Here is a 19,836-nt window from a genome sequence, read left to right as displayed (position 1 = left end):
GAACTGCTGACACACTCCAGCCACATGAGGTCTAGCATTGTCTTGCATTAGGAGGAACCCAGGGACAACCGCACCAGCATATGGTCTCACAAGGGGTCTGAGGATCTCATCTCGGTACCTAATGGCAGTCAGGCTACCTCTGGCAGGCACATGGAGGGCTGTGAGGCCCCCCAAAGAAATGCCACCCCCTCACCATGACTGACCCACCGCCAAACCGGTCATGCTGGAGGATGTTGCAGGCAGCAGAACGTTCTCCACGGCGTCTCTAGACTGTCACATCTGTCACATGTGCTCAGTGTGAACCTGCTATCATCTGTGAAGAGCACAGGGCGCCAGTGGTGAATTTGCCAATCTTGGTATTCTCTGGCAAATGCCAAACGTCCTGCACGGTGTTGGGCTGTAAGCACAACCCCCACCTGTGGACGTCTGGCCCTCATACCACCCTCATGGAGTCTGACCGTTTGAGCAGACACATGCACACTTGTGGCCTGCTGGAGGTCATTTTGCAGGGCTCTGGCAGTGCTCCTCCTGCTCCTCCTTGCACAAAGGCGGAGGTAGCGGTCCTGCTGCTGGGTTGTTGCCCTCCTACGGCCTCCTCCACGTCTCCTGATGTACTGGCCTGTCTCCTGGTAGCGCCTCCATGCTCTGGACACTACGCTGACAGACACAGCAAACCTTCTTGCGGCACACTCTCATTGATGTTCCATCCTGGATGAGCTGCACTACCTGAGCCACTTGTGTGGGTTGTAGACTCCGCCTCATGCTACCACTAGAGTGAAAGCACCGCCAGCATTCAAAAGTGACCAAAACATCAACCAGGAAGCATAGGAACTGAGAAGTGGTCTGTGGTTATCACCTCCAGAACCACACCTTTATTGGGGGTGTCTTGCTAATTCCCTATAATTTCCACCTGTTGTCTATTCCATTTGCACAACAGCATGTGAAATGTATTGTCAATCAGTGTTGCTTCCTAAGTGGACAGTTTGATTTCACAGAAGTGTGATTGACTTGGAGTTACATTGTGTTGTTTAAGTATTCCCTTTATTTTTTTAAGCAGTGTAGTATGTAGAGGGGTGGCAGATAGCCTAGTGGGTAGAATGTTAGGTCAGCAACCGAAAGGTTGCTAGATCAAATCCCCGAGCTGACAAGGTAAACAATCTGTCGTTCTGCTCCTGAACAAGGCGGTTAAACCCACTGTTTCCAGGCTGTCATTTTAAATAACAATTTGTTCTTATCTGACTTGCCTAGTTAAATATAATTTCTCTATGTATGACAAGTATTACAAAGAGGCTCTGAGAATTGTTTCGTCATCATATGCAATGTATTCTGTAAAAATGAATTTGGTGATGTTTTTTCCACAAAGTTTAGAGAAGTTATTAATTGAAGTTGTTAGGTTTACGTCCCATCCTCGATCCTGATATTAACAGGTTCTGACCACTAGATGGTACTGTTCCATGTGATTTTCCTTATCCCTGAACTCCAGACAATGGTACCAAATGTATCTGATTATTTGAAGGTGCAAGGTGCAAGGTGCAAGTTAATTCAATTGAATGACTTGATTAAACGTCTCCCTTAAAAAAAACAATGTTTTACTAGGTGTGTAGCCTAGTTCCCTGCGTTCCCTCCCACTCCTGCCCGACAGACAATGTGCTGTGTTCACCATACTCCTCTGCTGCAGTCACTGGCTCTTAATGGCCTCACAGCCATGAATATTAGATAAACTTTCCCTCGCCAGCAGAAAATGATGATGAGCTGTGATAAAATACACAGGCCGGCCAAGTGCTGAAAAAAACAACCTATAAAAAACACATCAATGTCCTATATTTTGAGGGTCCATGTTGTTGAGCTTGGTCTCTGTATTAGTAACTGACAATACAAACAATAGCCACAAAGTGAAAAAATTGTCTAGCCACCGGCGTGACTAAGTGTGTTTTTGCTCTGCCTAATGACACTGCGGACTCCAAGGCTCTTGGACAACTTCATCGTCAGTCATCTATTGAGATTCCTATGGGAGCCTCCCTCCTTATCGAGGTAATAATTCTGCAGCTGGGACACAGGCCATTACTAAAGCGGGGTGGGGAGAAGGGGGGGGGGATAAGAGAGCAAAAGATAAATTAGAGAGAGAGGGAGTCACACACATCTGCATCCTAAACCAAGGAACACCATTTGGTTTTCGCTCCTCTTGTCTTGGAACTCTTTCCTTTTGACTTAACCTCTAATTCAGGACCATTCAGGGTCATTCTTTTGGTGTATCACTGTGCCTGGTCTAGAGAGATGGATGTATGAGCGGATGGAAGTTACCTGCAACCACAAGCAGCCCAGAGAGTAGACTGTCTTCAGAGTGCTGGGTGTCTCTCACACGCTGAGGAGACATGGCGGGGGATATTGTGGTGGGGATTCTCTATAACTTAGTATTACCTCTTCTTCTGCTTGCAGGTAAGTTGACCTTTATTTTACTTTTTATTCTTATGGGGCTGGAAAAATGTACAGTAACAATTCAAGTGTCAGCCCCCAATGCAGAAGGACTGTGGATGTGTTAGTTATTGAGGTAATAGTAGTGACTTTTACAGTTACATTGAGAGATTCTACCTTTTTAAAGTGATCTAATAACATTGCTACAAGCACCATTTTGGATGCTTTCAGGAAAACACTTATTTTTTTTGGGAGACATGTTTCGGGGAATATGCAGATGAATCAATTATGTCTTGTTTCCCCTGATGGTAATTCTTTGACTGGACACAGAAACATTGTATATTGTGATCATGCAGCAATTGAGTAACTTGTGCTGTAAAACTGTAATGGGGAATACAATGTTTAAGTTGTTTGTCACGGTCTTCCTCCTCTTCATCTGAAGAGGAGAGGCGAGAAGGATCAGAGGACCAATATGCGGCGTAGTATGTGTTCATAGTGAATTTTAATAAAGAGAACACTGAACACTATACAAAAGAGTAACAAAAAACAATAAACCAAATACGACCGTGAAGCTACAAATCAGACCTGTGCTGACACAAGCCGCTAACATAGACAATCACCCACAAACAAACAGTGCAACCCAGGCTACCTAAGTATGATTCTCAATCAGAGACAACTAATGACACCTGCCTCTGATTGAGAACCATACTAGGCCGAAACATAGAAATCCCAAATCATAGAAAATCAAACATAGACTGCCCACCCAACTCACGCCCTGACCATACTAAATAAATACAAAACAAAAGAAATAACGGTCAGAACGTGACATTGTTGAATAGTATGTTTATTGTATTGTAAAATTTAAGACATATTTTACATGTTTAGGTGTCATTACATTCAGTAAGTATTCCAATTTTCTAGTTCAGAATTAAGTAAAGAAAATCAAGATTTCAAGTAAATTCAATAAGCGAAAAAATACAATTATCGTTCAATTATGCTTTCCTTCATTTGAGTGTTTTGTGTTGGTAAAAGATTGAGAAAGTTAAAACCATGACCCGTGATTTTGTTGTCAGTTTCATTGCCATTGTTGGTCCAAGAAGCCACACAGTTTTTTCTTTTTAGCTGCTAACTTGTTTACTGTGTGATGGAGTTTTGTTCAGTCCAACACTAATGCATTTTGAATTAGCAGGTGCAATGGATCATAGTATTTTATTACCAATGCCTTGTCTCTTTGATGGATAATACTGTGGGCTATTTGTTTCTAGCAGGTCTTCTTCATCTGTATTTATTTGGATTTTCAGTAGGACAGACTCAACATAATGAAAAATCTCATAAAATACAGCATCAAGGACAAGAAATGAAAATCATACCTCGATATTATATTCAGATTAACTTCAATGTAAAATCATTGTTTTCTCTCCACAGCGTCATCATTCCGGTACAATGGTCTGTCTGTGGTGTATTTCCTTTTCTTTCTCACCCTTCCCCTGCTGCCAAACCCCTCTCTCACCACCATGCAAGGTAAGACTTCAGAGGAACACCACCAGCTTGGAAATGGCACCCCTACAGTAGTAGACAATAAAGAATAGGGTGGATTTTATTCTAAGCTACAAGGCCCTCTCTGTTTGAATGTTTGCTAATAAACACGGACCCTGTGTTTTTTCAAAATAGTGTTAATCAAGGCCATGACATTTAATGCTGATGATGTTTGATTTCAGCCATGGAATGTGGGAACTGACGACCACTGATGGTGTGTGTGTGTGCGTGCGTGCGTGCACGCGTGTGATTCATCAACTCATTTTGATCAACATACAACATGTCCATTCTATTTTAGATTGATCAATAAGGTTGCTGAATTAAAGGATTGGTCATGTACTTTGTAAAGGGATGTGGCCTGTATGGTCTTATCTATTATGTATAACCTAGTAATTATATAGTCGAATTAAAAGTTGTGGTGTCAGCTCTTGTAAAATGGTTTTCTTGCATGCTGGACTTTTCTCTTCAATTCCTCGTAGAACCTTATCCATCTCTTCGTCTCGCTAATATGATATCACCCCTGGCTTGAGTGGCCACTCAAGCCAGGGGTGATATCATATTAGCGAGATGGTGCAGAGATTAAACACATCATGCTGAAGCAGAATTGACCGGCATTTACTTGAGAGGGCAGAAATTAAGAAAAGCTTTTTAGTAAAAGCATGGCATCAGAAAGAATTCAGACCCCTTCCCTTTTTCCACATTTTGTTACATTACAGCCTTGTTTTAAAATTGGTTAAAAAAGTAAAAAACAGAAATACCTTATTTACAGAAGTATTCAGAACTTTTGCTATGAGACTCGAAATTGAGCTCAGGTGCATCCTGTTTCCATTGATCATCCTTGAGATGTTTCTACAACTTGATTGGAGTCAACCTGTGGTAAATTCAATTGATTGGACATATTTTTGGAAAGGCACACACCTGCCTATATATGGTCCCACAGTTGACAGTGCATGTCAGAGCAAACACCAAGCCATGAGGACGAAGGAATTGTCTGTAGAGCTCCGAGACAGGATTGTGTCGAGGCACAGATCTTGGTAAGGGTACCAAAAAATGTCTGCAACATTGAAGGTCCCCAAGAACACAGTGGTATCCATCATTCTTAAATGGAATAAGTTGGAACCACCAAGACTCTTCCTAGAGCTGGCTGAGTCTTATCAGGAAAACTAACCAATCGGAGAAGGGCCTTCGTCAGGGAGGTGACCAAGAACCCGATGGTCACTATGACAGAGCTCAAGAGTTCCTCTGTGGAGATGAGAGAACCTTCCAGAAGGACAAACATCTCTGCAGCACTCCACCAATCAGACCTTTATGGTAGAGTGGCCAGACGGAAGCTACTCCTCAGTAAAAGGCACATAAAGGACTGTCAGACCATGAGAAAAAGATCCTCTGGTCTGATGAGACCAAGATTGAACTCTTTGGCCTGAATACCAAGCGTCACGTTTGTAGGAAACCTGTAACCATCCCTACCATCCATGGTGGTGGCAGCATCATGCTGTGGAGATGTTTTTCAGCGGCAGGGACTGGGAGACTAGTCAAGATCAAGGGAAAGGTGAACGGCGCAAAGTACAGAGAGATCCTTGATGAAAACATGCTTCAGAGCGCTCAGGACCTCAGACTGGGGCGAAGGTTCACCTTCGCAACAGGACAATGACCCTAAGCACACAACCAAGAAGTGGCTTTGGAACAAGTCTCTGAATGTCCATGAGTGGCACAGCCGGAGCCCGGACTTGAACCCGAGCGAACATCTCTGGATAGACCTGAAATTATCTGTGCAGCAACGCTCCACATCCAACCTGACAGAGCTTGAGAGGATCTGCAGAGAAGACTGGGAGAAACTCCCCAAATACTGAATACTTACATAAATGCATTTTAGTTTTTTTAATAAAAAAAAAACTGCAATCATTTCTACAAACCTGTTTTTGTTTTGTCATTATGGGGTATTGTGTGTAGATTGATGAGGAAAAAAATATTTAATTTTAGAATAGGGCTGTAATGTAACAAAATGTGGAAAAAAGTAAAAGGGTCTGAATCCTTTCTGAATGCACTGTAGAACGTTTCAAAATACAGAAAGTGTCACATGATGTGTTTTGTATCATATGATGCAAAACGCCAGTGATGGAAATAGTACTCTTTGTCATACTTGAGTAAAAGTTAAAAAGTTAAATTAAATGCTATATCAAATTCATTACATTATGCAAACCAGAGGGCAAGATTTTCTTGTTTTTAAAATGTACAGACAGACAGAGGTCCACTTCAACACTCAGACGTCATTTACCAAAGCAGTAGTTGTTTATAGTGAGTCTGACAGACCGGAGGCAGTTGGGATGACAGCAGGTTATATGGATAGGTGTGGGAGTTAGGCCATTTTGCTGTCCTGCCTGAGCATGCGAAACCTAACTATTATTTTGTACATATTTTCTTTAGGAATGTAGTGCAGTAAAAGTAAAAGTTGCAAATACAAATAGTAAAGTAAAGTACCACAAAAAACGATATAGTTACTTTACATTTTCCTTTAAATACAAGTGTTTTCTTTTTGATTAAGTTTGTTCTGATGTTCAGGCGAATCCAGTTCCATGTTGGCTACTTTAGTAGACTCTTGATCACAGAAACTGCTTGTAAGGCACAAAGGGCTCTATTTTCAGGAGGCGCAAGTGTCAAACGCCGGTTAGTTTGCAGTTTCGTCGTGTAAAAACTGGCGCACTGGCATTTTCCACTCCTTATGCCAGGCTCGGCAATTTACCTGTCTAACATTAGCCACTTGCGCTGGGGTGGCAATATTTGAGGTGTGTCCTTAAAAACAACCGCAACGTGGCATTTTCCTGCAGCGTCAAAGGGACGTTTTAAAACCAACCAAAGCAGGTCTTAACAGTAACGCAGTTGCTAATGGCATAGATTTTGAGAGTAGAAGCGCAGCCGTGATGCACAGTGCGCTTGGAATGAGAGGTGTACCTTTTGCACCGTGAATCTGGTATTAAGCAACATTAAAAAAAAACATTTGCATTCCCCCATTTAATTTAATTAGATATAAAAACCAAGCATTAATCAAAGCAGGTTAACAACTTGGCATAGGGGCGTCTTTTTTTCAATCCTGGCCATGCATTAGTCAAGTAGCCTATAAATAAAGGGGTTTTAAATGGTCTACTGAGTGTGCCTTGTCCTCGTGCTTTTTATGCTTCACAATTCACATAACTGCATAGTTAATTTCGCTGGTTCAATTAGACAATCCATCCCCATTTTCAAAAAGCACCACTCGTTCGATTATCAAAGACACGCTCCTGCAAACTACTCTGTATAATGCCATATCAACAGCGGATTTTTTTTTTGAATGTGCCTCGCACATAGGCAGTGAATGATACAATTGACAGGAGCCTAGTATTTTGTATAGACATGCGTGTGCACACACTGCCATGGCCGCATTCTATATAGCAATATTTCTGTTGTTCTAAAAAAAGATAGCTTGTTTTTCGTTTCATTTGATTAAAAACCAAGCATAAGCCTCTCCCCTCAATTAAGGCGTTTTTTTTTTACCAGCCCAACGCATTCGCCAAATAGCAGCCTATCAATAAATGGTTTGTCTCATGAGACTGCTTTGAAATAAATATTAATCACCAAAGCTTTATTAAAATATCAAGTTTGGGAGCAGAAAAACAGTGAGTGGACTTCCCCCTTTTTAATCATTATTTTTTTTGGACGTGCGTAAAACCCCCTCCGTTTATCCATATGCCCATCATGAAATGATGGGATGAGGGATGAAATGTTGCGGGTGACCCTCATATTTAGAAGCAAAAGTAAGGAGCCTTGCACGAGCCTTGGCTTGTGCGAGCCAGAGTCATATTTAGAAACATTTATGTGATTTTCCTGCAACATTAGCTTGTTTCCCATTTAATTGGATTAAAAACCTAAATATAATATATATTTCCATATTGAAGCCATGCACAGCTCACTCTCTGTAAGTATAGAGACAAATGGGATCTGCATTGCAGCAGTAGACTCCACCACTATCCTCAGCCATTAAGATAGGGGGGAAATGGAGTAGAAAAAGGCCATAAAAAGTAACATCCATCCATATGGATGATAACAGACTGTCTGATCTGAATGCTTTGTATGTGTCTTTGACATGTTGAAAGGAAGAAATATGTTTTGTTTCTCCAAAAAAAGGAACACATTATTTTTGACCTCTGTTAATCTGTGTTTCTGGTCTTGTATTTCGAAAGGAAAAACAGGGAAGTTCCTGCTGCTCATCTGTTCTACCAGCGTGACGTTTCTGGCTCTCCAGTGTTTCATGCAGATCACTTTTGCCTACGTACCTCAGAATGGTAAGATAACACCAGCCTCTATCAGCTCACGAAGCCACTAACAACAGACTACTCAGAGATGCTGCGGAACACCGCCCAAAATAGAGGCCGAAGAAGTTTGTTTAAGCATTTCAATACACGAAGAGTATGATGAACGTATTACTTACTCATTCAATGAACATTTGATGAGGGTGGATGTTGCTTTGGCATTTTGCTGATACGACTAAACTTGATCTTCTGTCTGAAATATTTGTGTTGTTCAACAGAGAACGAATATTGGGAAAATGTTCTCTACCATTTGGGCATTGTACGGTAGGGCCACATTTTGTTGACTTTTTTAAAGCAGACTATGGTGGTGTTTCTAATGCAGGTGTTGTTCATCAGATTGTCTTGTGTTCTGTCCCCAGGTTCAGTTTGGTGGATGCAGGGAACACTTTGCGTCTCTTAGCCCCTGATCTGGGGCTCTTCCTGTCTGGGCTCTTCATACTCTGCCTGGTCAAGAAGCTGCTGTGCCCCGCGCCACAACTTAATGTCCACGAGAACTGCATCAAACCCTCTGACCCTGAGGTATCCACATGGCCAATTTCATCTGCCACTTTTGTTCAATTCACAGCATAGTTTTACCATTATTGTTTTACCTGAGAGCTTTAGAAAAGTACATCATACATGGTGAAATGTTGTAAAGGATTTCAAGAATGTGAAGGTAGGGTGCCTCACCTTCTCACACAGTATGTCAGCACCTCTACTCTAGTGGTTTGCACCTCTACTCTGATGGTCCTCCATCAGCTTGAATCTGTTAGAAAGTCAAATTGTGTTATGAAACAACACCAACTTCTTGTCCACCAAACTTGTGCTCTTTTGACAAAGCAGGATGTGGAGATGTCCGACTCAGAGTCTGAAGTCGAAAGTGATGTCACAGATGGCTCGTCCTGTGACAGCTCAGATGAAATCACAGCGGCGCCGGTAACCCCTCCTCAGTTTGTCCAGAAGTTCATTGCATTTGCCCTTGGACTGCGCCTCTTGCTGTCCGCCATCATGAACACAGCAGGGAAAGTAGTGGTCACCATACTACTGGGGCTGGCAGGTACATCTCAAAAGGCTGCCACTTTGGACTCTCATGTATTTGTCTTGCATGCCAGACTTAAAGTCTTGCATTGGCTCAGCTTTCTCTGCTGTCCAGCTCAGCCAAAATAAGACACTATCTGCTCCCGCACAGTACTATAATCTTCTCTTTTCTCCCCTTGACTGGTCCTCTTCCCCTTGTACCAGGCATCGCCCTACCCTCCCTGACTTCGGCAGTGTATTTCGGGACATTCCTGGGCCTGGTGTGGTGGTGGGTGTTTCTCCGCTCCCTCAGCCTGCTGTTTTTCAGTACCCTCTGCGTGATGATGGCTATATTCAGCGCTGGTCACCTGCTGTGCCTCTACCTGTACCAGCTTCCCCTGGCCCAACAGATCGTACCCCCACAGGACATCTACGCCAGGTAGGGTCACGGGACCAGGATGTAGCAACGCTGGACACTGGCTGGATGCTGACTGTGCAGATACACACTGTCCTTTTAACCATATTGGTTTGCTGGCTGAAAAACCAGATTGTAGTTATTCACACTTGTCGAAATACCAAATAATTACACACTCTATTACACTGGACACAGGCATATACAAATCATTGTTAATTAATTGTCATAAACTAATACATGCCCGTCTTCCAATTTCAGTATATACTTGATCTATCTACTGTGAATGTTGTTTGTATACCAATCTGGTCTATCCAGAACTAAAGTCTTGCGTAATTAGTCAGATGCTCGATTAAGTTCTGAGTCTATATGTAGTAAGAGAAGAGATCAGAACCGGAACAAAGAGCAAACAAGTTTATGGGCCAAATGTCCACTCCCCTTCCAAAATTTGAAAGATGCTAACGCCTGGGAAATCGTGATTTGTCCGAAGCACCGGAACTAATACTGCTCGTTATCTCACGCATTCCGTTGTATCGTGAGAGATCTACGGTCCCATTTTTGTTTACGTGGTCTGTCCCAAGAGATTAATCGCCCTCTGGTTTTGTTCAGGCTGTTTGGTATGACAGCGTTCATCCGGACCAATGAGACTGAGCCATACAGTCTGGGTCTGCAGGCAGATGTCAGCTGGCCTGTCTTCATCAACCCCATGGTGCTGCTGCTCCTCTATTACACAATGGTGGCTTTGCTGCACAAGTGGGTCTACATCCCTGAAGAAGAGGTACTTTACCTAGACTGAGACTCTAATGCAACTAAGACCTTCATAGTGAATAGCTGCATCTGAAATTGAACCCTATTCCCTATATAGTGCACTACTGTAAATGGGGTAGGGCTTTATATAGTGAATAGGGTGCCATGTCAGACGCTGTCAATGTCTTGTGGATTAAATCAAACTTTGCTGGTTTATCCTTTGTTGGAAGTGTTAAGTGTGTCAGCCATTTCATGGTGCTGTCTGTGTATTTCTGCTAGGATACTCTGGTGAAGTCTGAGAGTCCAGTAGAAATCCCAGAGGATCCCCCCAGCTTCTCCAAGATCTTATTCATCTCAGGAGACAGATTGGAGGTCTTGAAATCTACTACAGTTCTATTTTTCTTCTACATTCTCCTGTAGTTTTACCATCATGATTTTCTTCTATTTTCAGATTTCTGGAACAATTGTATTTTTTATTTTGCAGCTACTGACCAGTACGGATGAGGAAACTTACATGCCAGATGAGGAGGTGCAGGAGGTACATTCTGCTCTCCCAATGTGTTGTCATAACTACCTTAACGGGACGTTACATGTCTGGTTAGACACCGTACATTCGGTGCGCATCACTTTTCTTCAAAGCCAAAATTCCTAAGCACACTGTTTTTCCTCTGCAGCCAATGGTCTTACTGATGAGCAGCTCATGGCATGATCTGAGAGGTCAGGAGATGGGGTTACTGCTGGGAGGGCCAGGGGCAGGGTATGCAAACTGCCACCCTCCACCACAATATGAAGGAATAGACTTGTCACCCTCACAAGGTATGTACCTGCCAGACTTGCCAATGTCCAAGTCAAATCTACTCCAGGGTCCATTATTTGGTAGAATTACCACAATGTTAGGTTATAGACGAAAGGTTTGACTTATGGGAAGTCTTTTTTTTATCCACCTGGATATTTTGATGTTACCCAGTCATGAATATATGGTAGGAATTGAATATTGAATACATCTTCATCACTAGTGTAGAAACTGATACAACATATCCTTAAAATATGACAATTATATGGTATAACAACTTTCCTAAACTCCATCTTCTGCTGTTTTCCTCTCTCAGAGTCGGAGGAGGTTGAAGAGAAGGAGAGGAGGAGTGAGGTGTCTATGAGGGAGGAGAGGAGTGAGGTGTCTATGAGGGAGGGATGGAGTGAGGTGTCTATGAGGGAGGAGAGGAGTGAGGTGTCTATGAGGGAGGAGAGGAGTGAGGTGTCTATGAGGGAGGGGAGGAGTGAGGTGTCTATGAGGGAGGGGAGGAGTGAGGTGTCTATGAGGGAGGGATGGAGTGAGGTGTCTATGAGGGAGGAGAGGAGTGAGGTGTCTATGAGGGTTGAGAGGAGTGAGGTGTCTATGAGGGAGGAGAGGAGTGAGGTGTCTATGAGGGAGGAGAGGAGTGAGGTGTCTATGAGGGAGGGGAGGAGTGAGGTGTCTATGAGGGAGGGATGGAGTGAGGTGTCTATGAGGGAGGAGAGGAGTGAGGTGTCTATGAGGGAGGAGAGGAGTGAGGTGTCTATGAGGGAGGGGAGGAGTGAGGTGTCTATGAGGGAGGAGAGGAGTGAGGTGTCTATGAGGGAGGGGAGGAGTGAGGTGTCTATGAGGGAGGGGAGGAGTGAGGTGTCTATGAGGGAGGGGAGGAGTGAGGTGCCTATGAGGGCGGGGGGTAGTGGGGTGTCTATGAGGGAGGGGAGGAGTGAGGTGTCTATGAGGGAGGGGATGAGTGAGGTGTCTATGAGGGAGGGAATGAGTGAGGTGTCTATGAGCGAGGAAGAGAATGGCCCCAGTGGACTGGCTGTGTTTGGCCTGTTCATCATGAAGCACAGCTACATCAGCGCACTCATCATCATGATGGTAAAGCACTTCCTTTCCACAATGCTATTAAAGTTTTGGTGTAGACATTAGTCATTCAACAATTAACTCTCTGAAAACAATTCCTTTAAAAGTCTAACTGAATAGAGCTACGTTACCTTCACATTACCTTGCAATCTTTAAACATGAACATGGGTATGACTATAAGATGTGTGGCATGCCTCCTGTGTTCCTTCAACCACTCAGGTGTGGAGCATCACCTATAACAGCTGGCTGACGTTCGCCCTGCTGGTGTGGTCGTGTGTGATCTGGATGATGCGTGACCGTCGGCGCTACGCCATGATGAGCGCTCCCTTCCTGGCGGTGTACGGCACCTTGCTGTTGCTGCTCGCCTTCCTGAGCGGCCTGAGGCTGCGGCGGGATGAGCTGTACCCTGGCCTGCCACATGCCATGCTGGTGGACTTTGACATGGCCATCTACCCAGCACCCTGCATCCACCTGGGAGGCAAGGTGTTGTACACCTTCAGCTTTTGGCTGCTGTTCAGGCAACAACAGAAGGAGAAACAGAAAGAGCAGGATCTCAAGGAGTCTGACGAGTCTCTGGAAGAAGTGAAAGTACTCCCATGTATGGACTCCTCTCTTTATATGCACCCTTTATGGCTTTACATTGATAAAGTCACGTTCTCGAAATCAGTTACGATGCATTAGAAATGGATGTGATATTAGTCCTAGGTGTTTATAACAAGCTTCACTTAACAGTGCTCTCTAACTCATAGGTGTTTGAACCTTGGCACAGGTACGGTGACATGTTCTACATTGTGCTCCTCCTCTCCCTCAGCGGATGAAGATGAAACCTCTCCCATAATGGAGATGCTGGGTTCAGCGGTCAAAGGAAACCTGGTGAAGTACTGGATCCTGTTCTGCTGCTCCATGTTCTTTGTGGTCAGCTTCTCCGGGAAGGTGATGGTCTACAAGATCCTCTACATCGTGCTGTTCCTCTTCTGTGTCGTCCTCTACCAGGTGGGCCTCATATATATGACTCCTAGAGAGTGTTGTGGTGTATGTCAGTGGTGATGTGTATGCTGCACATGATATACAATGTACCGTACAACTTTACTGTCCATGTTCCAGGGAACAACGGATATTACTGAACTCCTCCAGATTGCACACATCTCAGGGTGGCCGGTAGGCTAGCAGTTAAGAGCGTTGGGCCCGTAACCGAAAGGTCGAATCCCCGAGCCGACAGGTGATACATCCGTCGTTGTGCCCTTGAGCAAGGAACGTAACCCCAGTTGCTCCTGTACGTCGCTCTGGATAAAAGTGTGCGTGGTAAATCACACGGTAAATCACACATACGAGACGCTATAAACAGTCGGATGTTTTTCAGAAGGGAAGGGAGAGAGAAACAAATGTACTCTGTGAAAGATACGATTGTGTCAAACAAACAATCATAGTGGCTGTGGAATAGTTTCGTTCAATAGCTATATTAGTGGGTTTACCCGAAAGATTAATCCGACTCTGAATATGCAACTATCTTATCACTGACCTCACTATCGGTATGACACGTTTACCGCCCGGCCTTACGGCCAAGACCTCAACAACAGCCAAAGGCTCTAAACTCTTATCAATAGAGCTTCCGTTATGAATATTGATCCGACCTCGTAAACACAGACACAAAACATTTCCGCGGCCATTTTCCTGGTTTCCCTCGCCGTCTGGTATTTCCGCTGACCTTTCAGCGCTGACCACTTACCTAATGGCCGAGCTACGACCTCACAGCACACACACTGTCAGAAAGCCAATATGAACCTGCCGTTTATCAGTGCCAGCAGCACCAGTGTTTCACACACTGTCTGACTGAGGGGAAATAAACAGCAATTGTGTAAAAGACGTAGGTGTTCTTACGTAAACAAATGTTGAATTTGAAATGAACATTTCAAGACACTGATGATAGATGGGCTCCTGAGTGGCGCAGCGGTCTAAGGCACTGCATCTCAGTGCTTGAGGCGTCACCACAGACACCCTGGTTCGAATCCAGGCTGTGTCACGACCGGCTGTGGTTGGGCGGCGCACAATTGTGTCCCAGTGTCGGCCGGGTTTCGGCCGGTGTAGGCTGTCATTGTAAATCAGAATTTGTTCTTAACTGACTTGCCTAGTTTAATAAAGGTTAAATAAAAATAGATTCTTGTGAAAAGGCAACTTGTTTTGTGGTCGCCTGTTGTCATATGAAATTTGTAACATATTTGTAACACCTTTGATTATTGGTATACCAAAAATCCTGGGGAGCAATATTAACAGTAAAATAACAGTAAAATACATTATTTTATAAAGATCAACCTAACCCTCTGATTTCCCTTGGTTACTAGACACATTTCATAGTGATTTGACCTGATTAGCATCATGGGATCTACAGTGCCTTGCGAAAGTATTCGGCCCCCTTGAACTTTACGACCTTTGCCACATTTCAGGCTTCAAACATAAAGATATAAAACTGTATTTCTTTGTGAAGAATCAACAACAAGTGGGACACAATCATGAAGTGGAACGACATTTATTGGATATTTCAAACTTTTTTAACAAATCAAAAACTGAAGAATTGGGCGTGCTAAATTATTCAGCCCCCTTAAGTTAATACTTTGTAGCGCCACCTTTTGCTACGATTACAGCTGTAAGTCGCTTGGGGTATGTCTCTATCAGTTTTGCACATCGAGAGACTGACATTTTTTCCCATTCCTCCTTGCAAAACAGCTCGAGCTCAGTGAGGTTGGATGGAGAGCATTTGTGAACAGCAGTTTTCAGTTCTTTCCACAGATTCTCGATTGGATTCAGGTCTGGACTTTGACTTGGCCATTCTAACACCTGGATATGTTTATTTTTGAACCATTCCATTGTAGATTTTGCTTTATGTTTTGGATCATTGTCTTGTTGGAAGACAAATCTCCGTCCCAGTCTCAGGTCTTTTGCAGACTCCATCAGGTTTTTGGCTCCATCCATCTTCCCATCAATTTTAACCATCTTCCCTGTCCCTGCTGAAGAAAAGCAGGCCCAAACCATGATGCTGCCACCACCATGTTTGACAGTGGGGATGGTGTTCGGGGTGATGAGCTGTGTTGCTTTTACACCAAACATAACGTTTTGCATTGTTGCCAAAAAGTAAAATTTTGGTTTCATCTGACCAGAGCACCTTCTTCCACATTTTTGGTGTGTCTCCCAGGTGGCTTGTGGTAAACTTTAAACAACACTTTTTATGGATATCTTTAAGAAATGGCTTTCTTCTTGCCACTCTTCCATAAAGGCCAGATTTGCGCAATATACGACTGATTGATGTCCTATGGACAGAGTCTCCCACCTCAGCTGTAGATCTCTGCAGTTCATCCAGAGTGATCATGGGCCTCTTGGCTGCATCTCTGATCAGTCTTCTCCTTGTATGAGCTGAAAGTTTAGAGGGACGGCCAGGTCTTGGTAGATTTGTAGTGGTCTGATACTCCTTCCATTTCAATATTATCGCTTGCACAGTGCTCCTTGGGATGTTTAAAGCTTGGGAAATCTTTTTGTATCCAAATCCGGCTTTAAAGTTCTTCACAACAGTATCTCGGACCTGCCTGGTGTGTTCCTTGTTCTTCATGATGCTCTCTGCGCTTTTAACGGACCTCAGAGACTATCACAGTGCAGGTGCATTTATACGGAGACTTGATTACACACAGGTGGATTGTATTTATCATCATTAGTCATTTAGGTCAACATTGGATCATTCAGAGATCCTCACTGAACTTCTGGAGAGAGTTTGCTGCACTGAAAGTAAAGGGGCTGAATAATTCTGCACGCCCAATTCTTCAGTTTTTTATTTGTTAAAAAAGTTTGAAATATCCAATCAATGTCGTTCCACTTCATGATTGTGTCCCACTTGTTGTTGATTCTTCACAAAAAATACAGTTTTATATCTTTATGTTTGAAGCCTGAAATGTGGCAAAAGGTCGCAAAGTTCAAGGGGGCAGAATACTTTCGCAAGGCACTGTATGTTACGATTCCTCAGATCCGTTGTGACGTGTGGAGGCGAGTGCTGAAGTACTTCTGGGCGGTGGTGGTGGGCTACTCCATGGTGGTCCTGATTGCCATCTACATGTACCAGTTCAAGACTGTCTCTGGCCTGTTCAGACAGATCATGGGCATGTCTGAGGAAGGGTGAGTGGGCATGGTGGCACCGTGGCCAACCCTGTACATTCACAACGCTGCTTATGCCTCCATATTGTTGTAGTCATCCCAAGACTCTGATGTACTACATTGTTAATTGATTGATTCATTGATTCATTGGCGCAAAATTACTCATATCTTGTACCCTATGTCTAGAATTCTCCCTGATGGTCCATGGCTAAGGAACATTTGCGATTCACAGTGTCTTTGCATGAGTTATTCTTATACAGATGTAGTAGGATCTTAATTTTATCACTATTTTGTTGCTGCGATTTTTCCTGCATGGCAGGAAATGCAAATTTGTGGTGTATTTTAGTTTTAAAAAGGATTCTTTTAAGTTTGTCAGACTTGACTTTAAAGAAAAATGTATCAACCCCTACCAAAAAGTGTCCACATAATCCACATAATAATTCACATTTGCTGTTGTAGCAAACTGGCTCAAAATTAAGATCCTACATCTGTTCGCTCAGTGCTGTCCCTGTCCCGCTCTGTCCTCTAGTCTGCGTGATCTCGGGTTGGAGCAATATGATACTGTGGAGCTGTTTGCTCGTATCCTCCTCCCTGCAGCCTTCCTATTGGCCTGCATCCTGCAGCTACACTACTTCAACCAGGACTTCCTGGATCTCACCAACCTGGATAACGTACCTGTCCACCACGGACCAACCAGGTGGGACAGCTTACCTGATCGCAACCACTGGGATAATGTGCTTTATATCAGGGAGGAGGGAAATATTAGTCAATTGAGTGTTTCTCTCGTGTCAACTGGTATTTTTAGAGACATACATTTTCTTAATAAAAAGAAAATATGTACAATGGCGGTGTAGGCTGCTGAGGGGAGGACTGCTCATAGTAATGTCTGGAACGGTATCAAACCGCTCCAGCCATTAGCACGAGCCCGTCCTCCCCAATTAAGTCGCCACCAACCTCCTGTGCTGCAGAGAGATATTGAACATTTTGATCTGATTGGTCCCAAAAAAATGGTGTAATACATGCTGGGGTGTTCTTTCCTTTTTGGGGGGAAAAACAAGCTGTCTGTCATTCTCCACCCATCTCCTCTATGTTGTTGTGTCTCATCCGTTCTGTCCATCTCTTCACCCAGAGAGGAGGAGCTGAGGAACTCCGTCAATGTGATAGCTGACATGTAAGAGCTGTATTTTTGTCTCCGTGGACGGCATGCTTCACACAGTGGATTGCTCAGAGTTTGAGTCATCTTAAACAACCGTAGTTAGGCAAAAGCAAAGCAAGGAGTGTAAAAATAGGTTCCTCTCATGGTATGATAACATGTCGGCGCCGGCGAAAGCAGCACCCTTTGAGCGTACAGATATATCATTTCATTCCATCCGCCCGTCATGAATTCGGAGTCATTTAAAATACGTCTTTTTCAGATCATTTCATGGAATGGATTTCTACCACTGTAAGTGCAGTGTTTAACTGGTGTTTGTTTTTCCTCAGAATGAAAGAAAACGTTGAAAAGTTACAGAAACGGTACGTTCTTCATACACTTTCTTCCTCTACGTGGATGAAAACAGACCATGTATTGCATCACATATATATATAATGTTGTCATACCGTATAATGTATTAAAATGACTACATCCACGATGGACTTGCCTACCCTCTTTCTGCTAGGATGGCGAAGGAGCAGAGCGAGCAGATGAGTGGGGAGTCGGAACGTGTGGGGAGTCAGGACACGTTGGAGAATGATGGACTGTCTGCCTCATCAGAGAAACCCGAGGAGGAGCAGGGGGGAACAGGTGTGTGCCACTGAGATCCTGAGATTCCGATTCGAATTTACTGTACGAAAAGTACATTTTAACAGCACAACGACAGTACAAGCAAAACACACCACATAAACAAAAGTCTGGGAAATCTAGCACAGCATTTCAGATCTCATATCTGACCTTATATCTGACCTTGAGTCTGATGTCCTTTTTGTGTCTGTCAGTTCCCCCAGAGGAGCGTCTGACCCAGTGGGGGTTGATTGTGGACCGGGCCAGCCTGCTGCTGTTCCAGGCTCTGGCTCTCTTCCAGCGGGCTCAGGAGATGGGCTGGAGACTGCTGGAGGTTCACAGCCTCAAGATTGTTTCCACTGGCATCATCTGGGTGTCCCTACAAGAGGTCAGATGTCTTTATGTGACCCTTGAACTCCACATTCTCATTGTACCGTGACCCCATTTATAGTACCTTCTATATTGTATTTACTGCATTTACACTGCCCTGATTTTCACCACCTAATATGTTATGCAGTGTAGGGCGTCTGCACAAAACATTTGTTTTCTTTCTTTTTTCTTTGTGCCCAAGGTGTCCCTGATGAACTTCATGTTCCTGGTTCTGTGGACCTTCGCCCTGCCCTTTCCCCGGCTCCGCCCCATCGCCTCCAGTGTGTCCTCGGTCTGGGCCTGTGTCATGGTGGTGTGTAAGATGCTGTACCAGCTCAAGGTCATCAAACCTCTGGAGTACTCCTCCAACTGCACCGCTGTGAGTTCACTTACCACTAGCATGCGAAACACTGACCAAATATTCACTAATTATTCCACAGGCACAGCAATATATACTCAGTCATGGTTGGCTCCCAAGGGGATTATGTCGTCGTTTAGATACAATGGACTGTGTGTGCGTGTGCAATGCTTGCGTACGTGTGACTATCTACGTTTACAGTAGTATGTGCCTCTGTGTGTCAGAGCCTGGTGTCAGCTAACGGGACAGGGCTGGAGGGGAACATGGCAGAGCTGCTGAGGAGGTCTGTGCTGTATGTGAAGCCTGTTGACCCAGCCATATGGTGTGGAGCCCTGCGCAAGTGTGAAGACAGGATCCTGCCCTGTCTCAGCGTAAGACAAGCTTCTTACTCGGTGTCCGTGGTTATATCAACGTCATTTGTCAATCCTGCCATGCACTGTATAACCATGAAATTAATTGAAAGAGAGATTTTGAGATATATGCATATTAATAACAGATTAATGCACATCGGTAAATACGGCACATGTAAATGAATATCCTCTCTATTATTAGCGTGGTAGCTTCATTGATCTGTGGTTCTATAGTTCAGTGGTCTGAGTGTTCTTCGGTTGTGCTTTTCTTTGACGTCAGAACCACCTGACGGTGCTGGGGCTGCTGGTGTTTGAGGTGACGGTCTCTCGACACCAGCTCTACTACCGCCTTCACAACAACCTCAAGGTCCCCACCTTCAGCATTATCTTCCAGGGCATCACACGCCAGCACCTGGACCATGGCATCCTGCCCTGCATCAAGTACTTCGTCAACTACTTCTTCTACAAGTTTGGCCTGGAGGTAGAGTAGCTATAACCGATTCTTGGGGCCGCAATAGCCTCTTTTACGGTTGACTTCCAT

The 19,836-nt window shown here is 44.0% G+C and overlaps 1 protein-coding gene across 1 annotated transcript in view; it reads left to right on the top strand.

The window, feature by feature from the left end:
- Window positions 1-2,372: 2,372 nt before the first annotated feature.
- The window catches only part of LOC109906972 (piezo-type mechanosensitive ion channel component 2-like), a 32,739-nt gene continuing 15,275 nt past the window's right edge, over window positions 2,373-19,836 (top strand). Inside the window, exons 1-20 of the mRNA XM_031793302.1 lie at window positions 2,373-2,436; window positions 8,163-8,264; window positions 8,510-8,555; window positions 8,651-8,810; window positions 9,114-9,327; window positions 9,513-9,726; window positions 10,309-10,477; window positions 10,726-10,818; window positions 10,931-10,984; window positions 12,176-12,340; window positions 12,545-12,923; window positions 13,137-13,318; window positions 16,332-16,480; window positions 16,989-17,156; window positions 17,589-17,630; window positions 18,118-18,242; window positions 18,434-18,606; window positions 18,790-19,001; window positions 19,220-19,316; window positions 19,576-19,776. Coding sequence (XP_031649162.1) covers window positions 2,373-2,436; window positions 8,163-8,264; window positions 8,510-8,555; window positions 8,651-8,810; window positions 9,114-9,327; window positions 9,513-9,726; window positions 10,309-10,477; window positions 10,726-10,818; window positions 10,931-10,984; window positions 12,176-12,340; window positions 12,545-12,923; window positions 13,137-13,318; window positions 16,332-16,480; window positions 16,989-17,156; window positions 17,589-17,630; window positions 18,118-18,242; window positions 18,434-18,606; window positions 18,790-19,001; window positions 19,220-19,316; window positions 19,576-19,776 — 3,009 coding nt within the window. The remainder of the gene's footprint in view (window positions 2,437-8,162; window positions 8,265-8,509; window positions 8,556-8,650; window positions 8,811-9,113; window positions 9,328-9,512; window positions 9,727-10,308; window positions 10,478-10,725; window positions 10,819-10,930; window positions 10,985-12,175; window positions 12,341-12,544; window positions 12,924-13,136; window positions 13,319-16,331; window positions 16,481-16,988; window positions 17,157-17,588; window positions 17,631-18,117; window positions 18,243-18,433; window positions 18,607-18,789; window positions 19,002-19,219; window positions 19,317-19,575; window positions 19,777-19,836) is intronic.

The sequence above is a fragment of the Oncorhynchus kisutch genome, linkage group LG17 (assembly GCF_002021735.2).
Source record: "Oncorhynchus kisutch isolate 150728-3 linkage group LG17, Okis_V2, whole genome shotgun sequence".
NCBI classification, from domain to species: Eukaryota; Metazoa; Chordata; class Actinopteri; order Salmoniformes; family Salmonidae; genus Oncorhynchus; species Oncorhynchus kisutch.
Note: the sequence above shows the minus strand (reverse complement) of the source record. Positions and strands in the feature narration are given on the sequence as shown.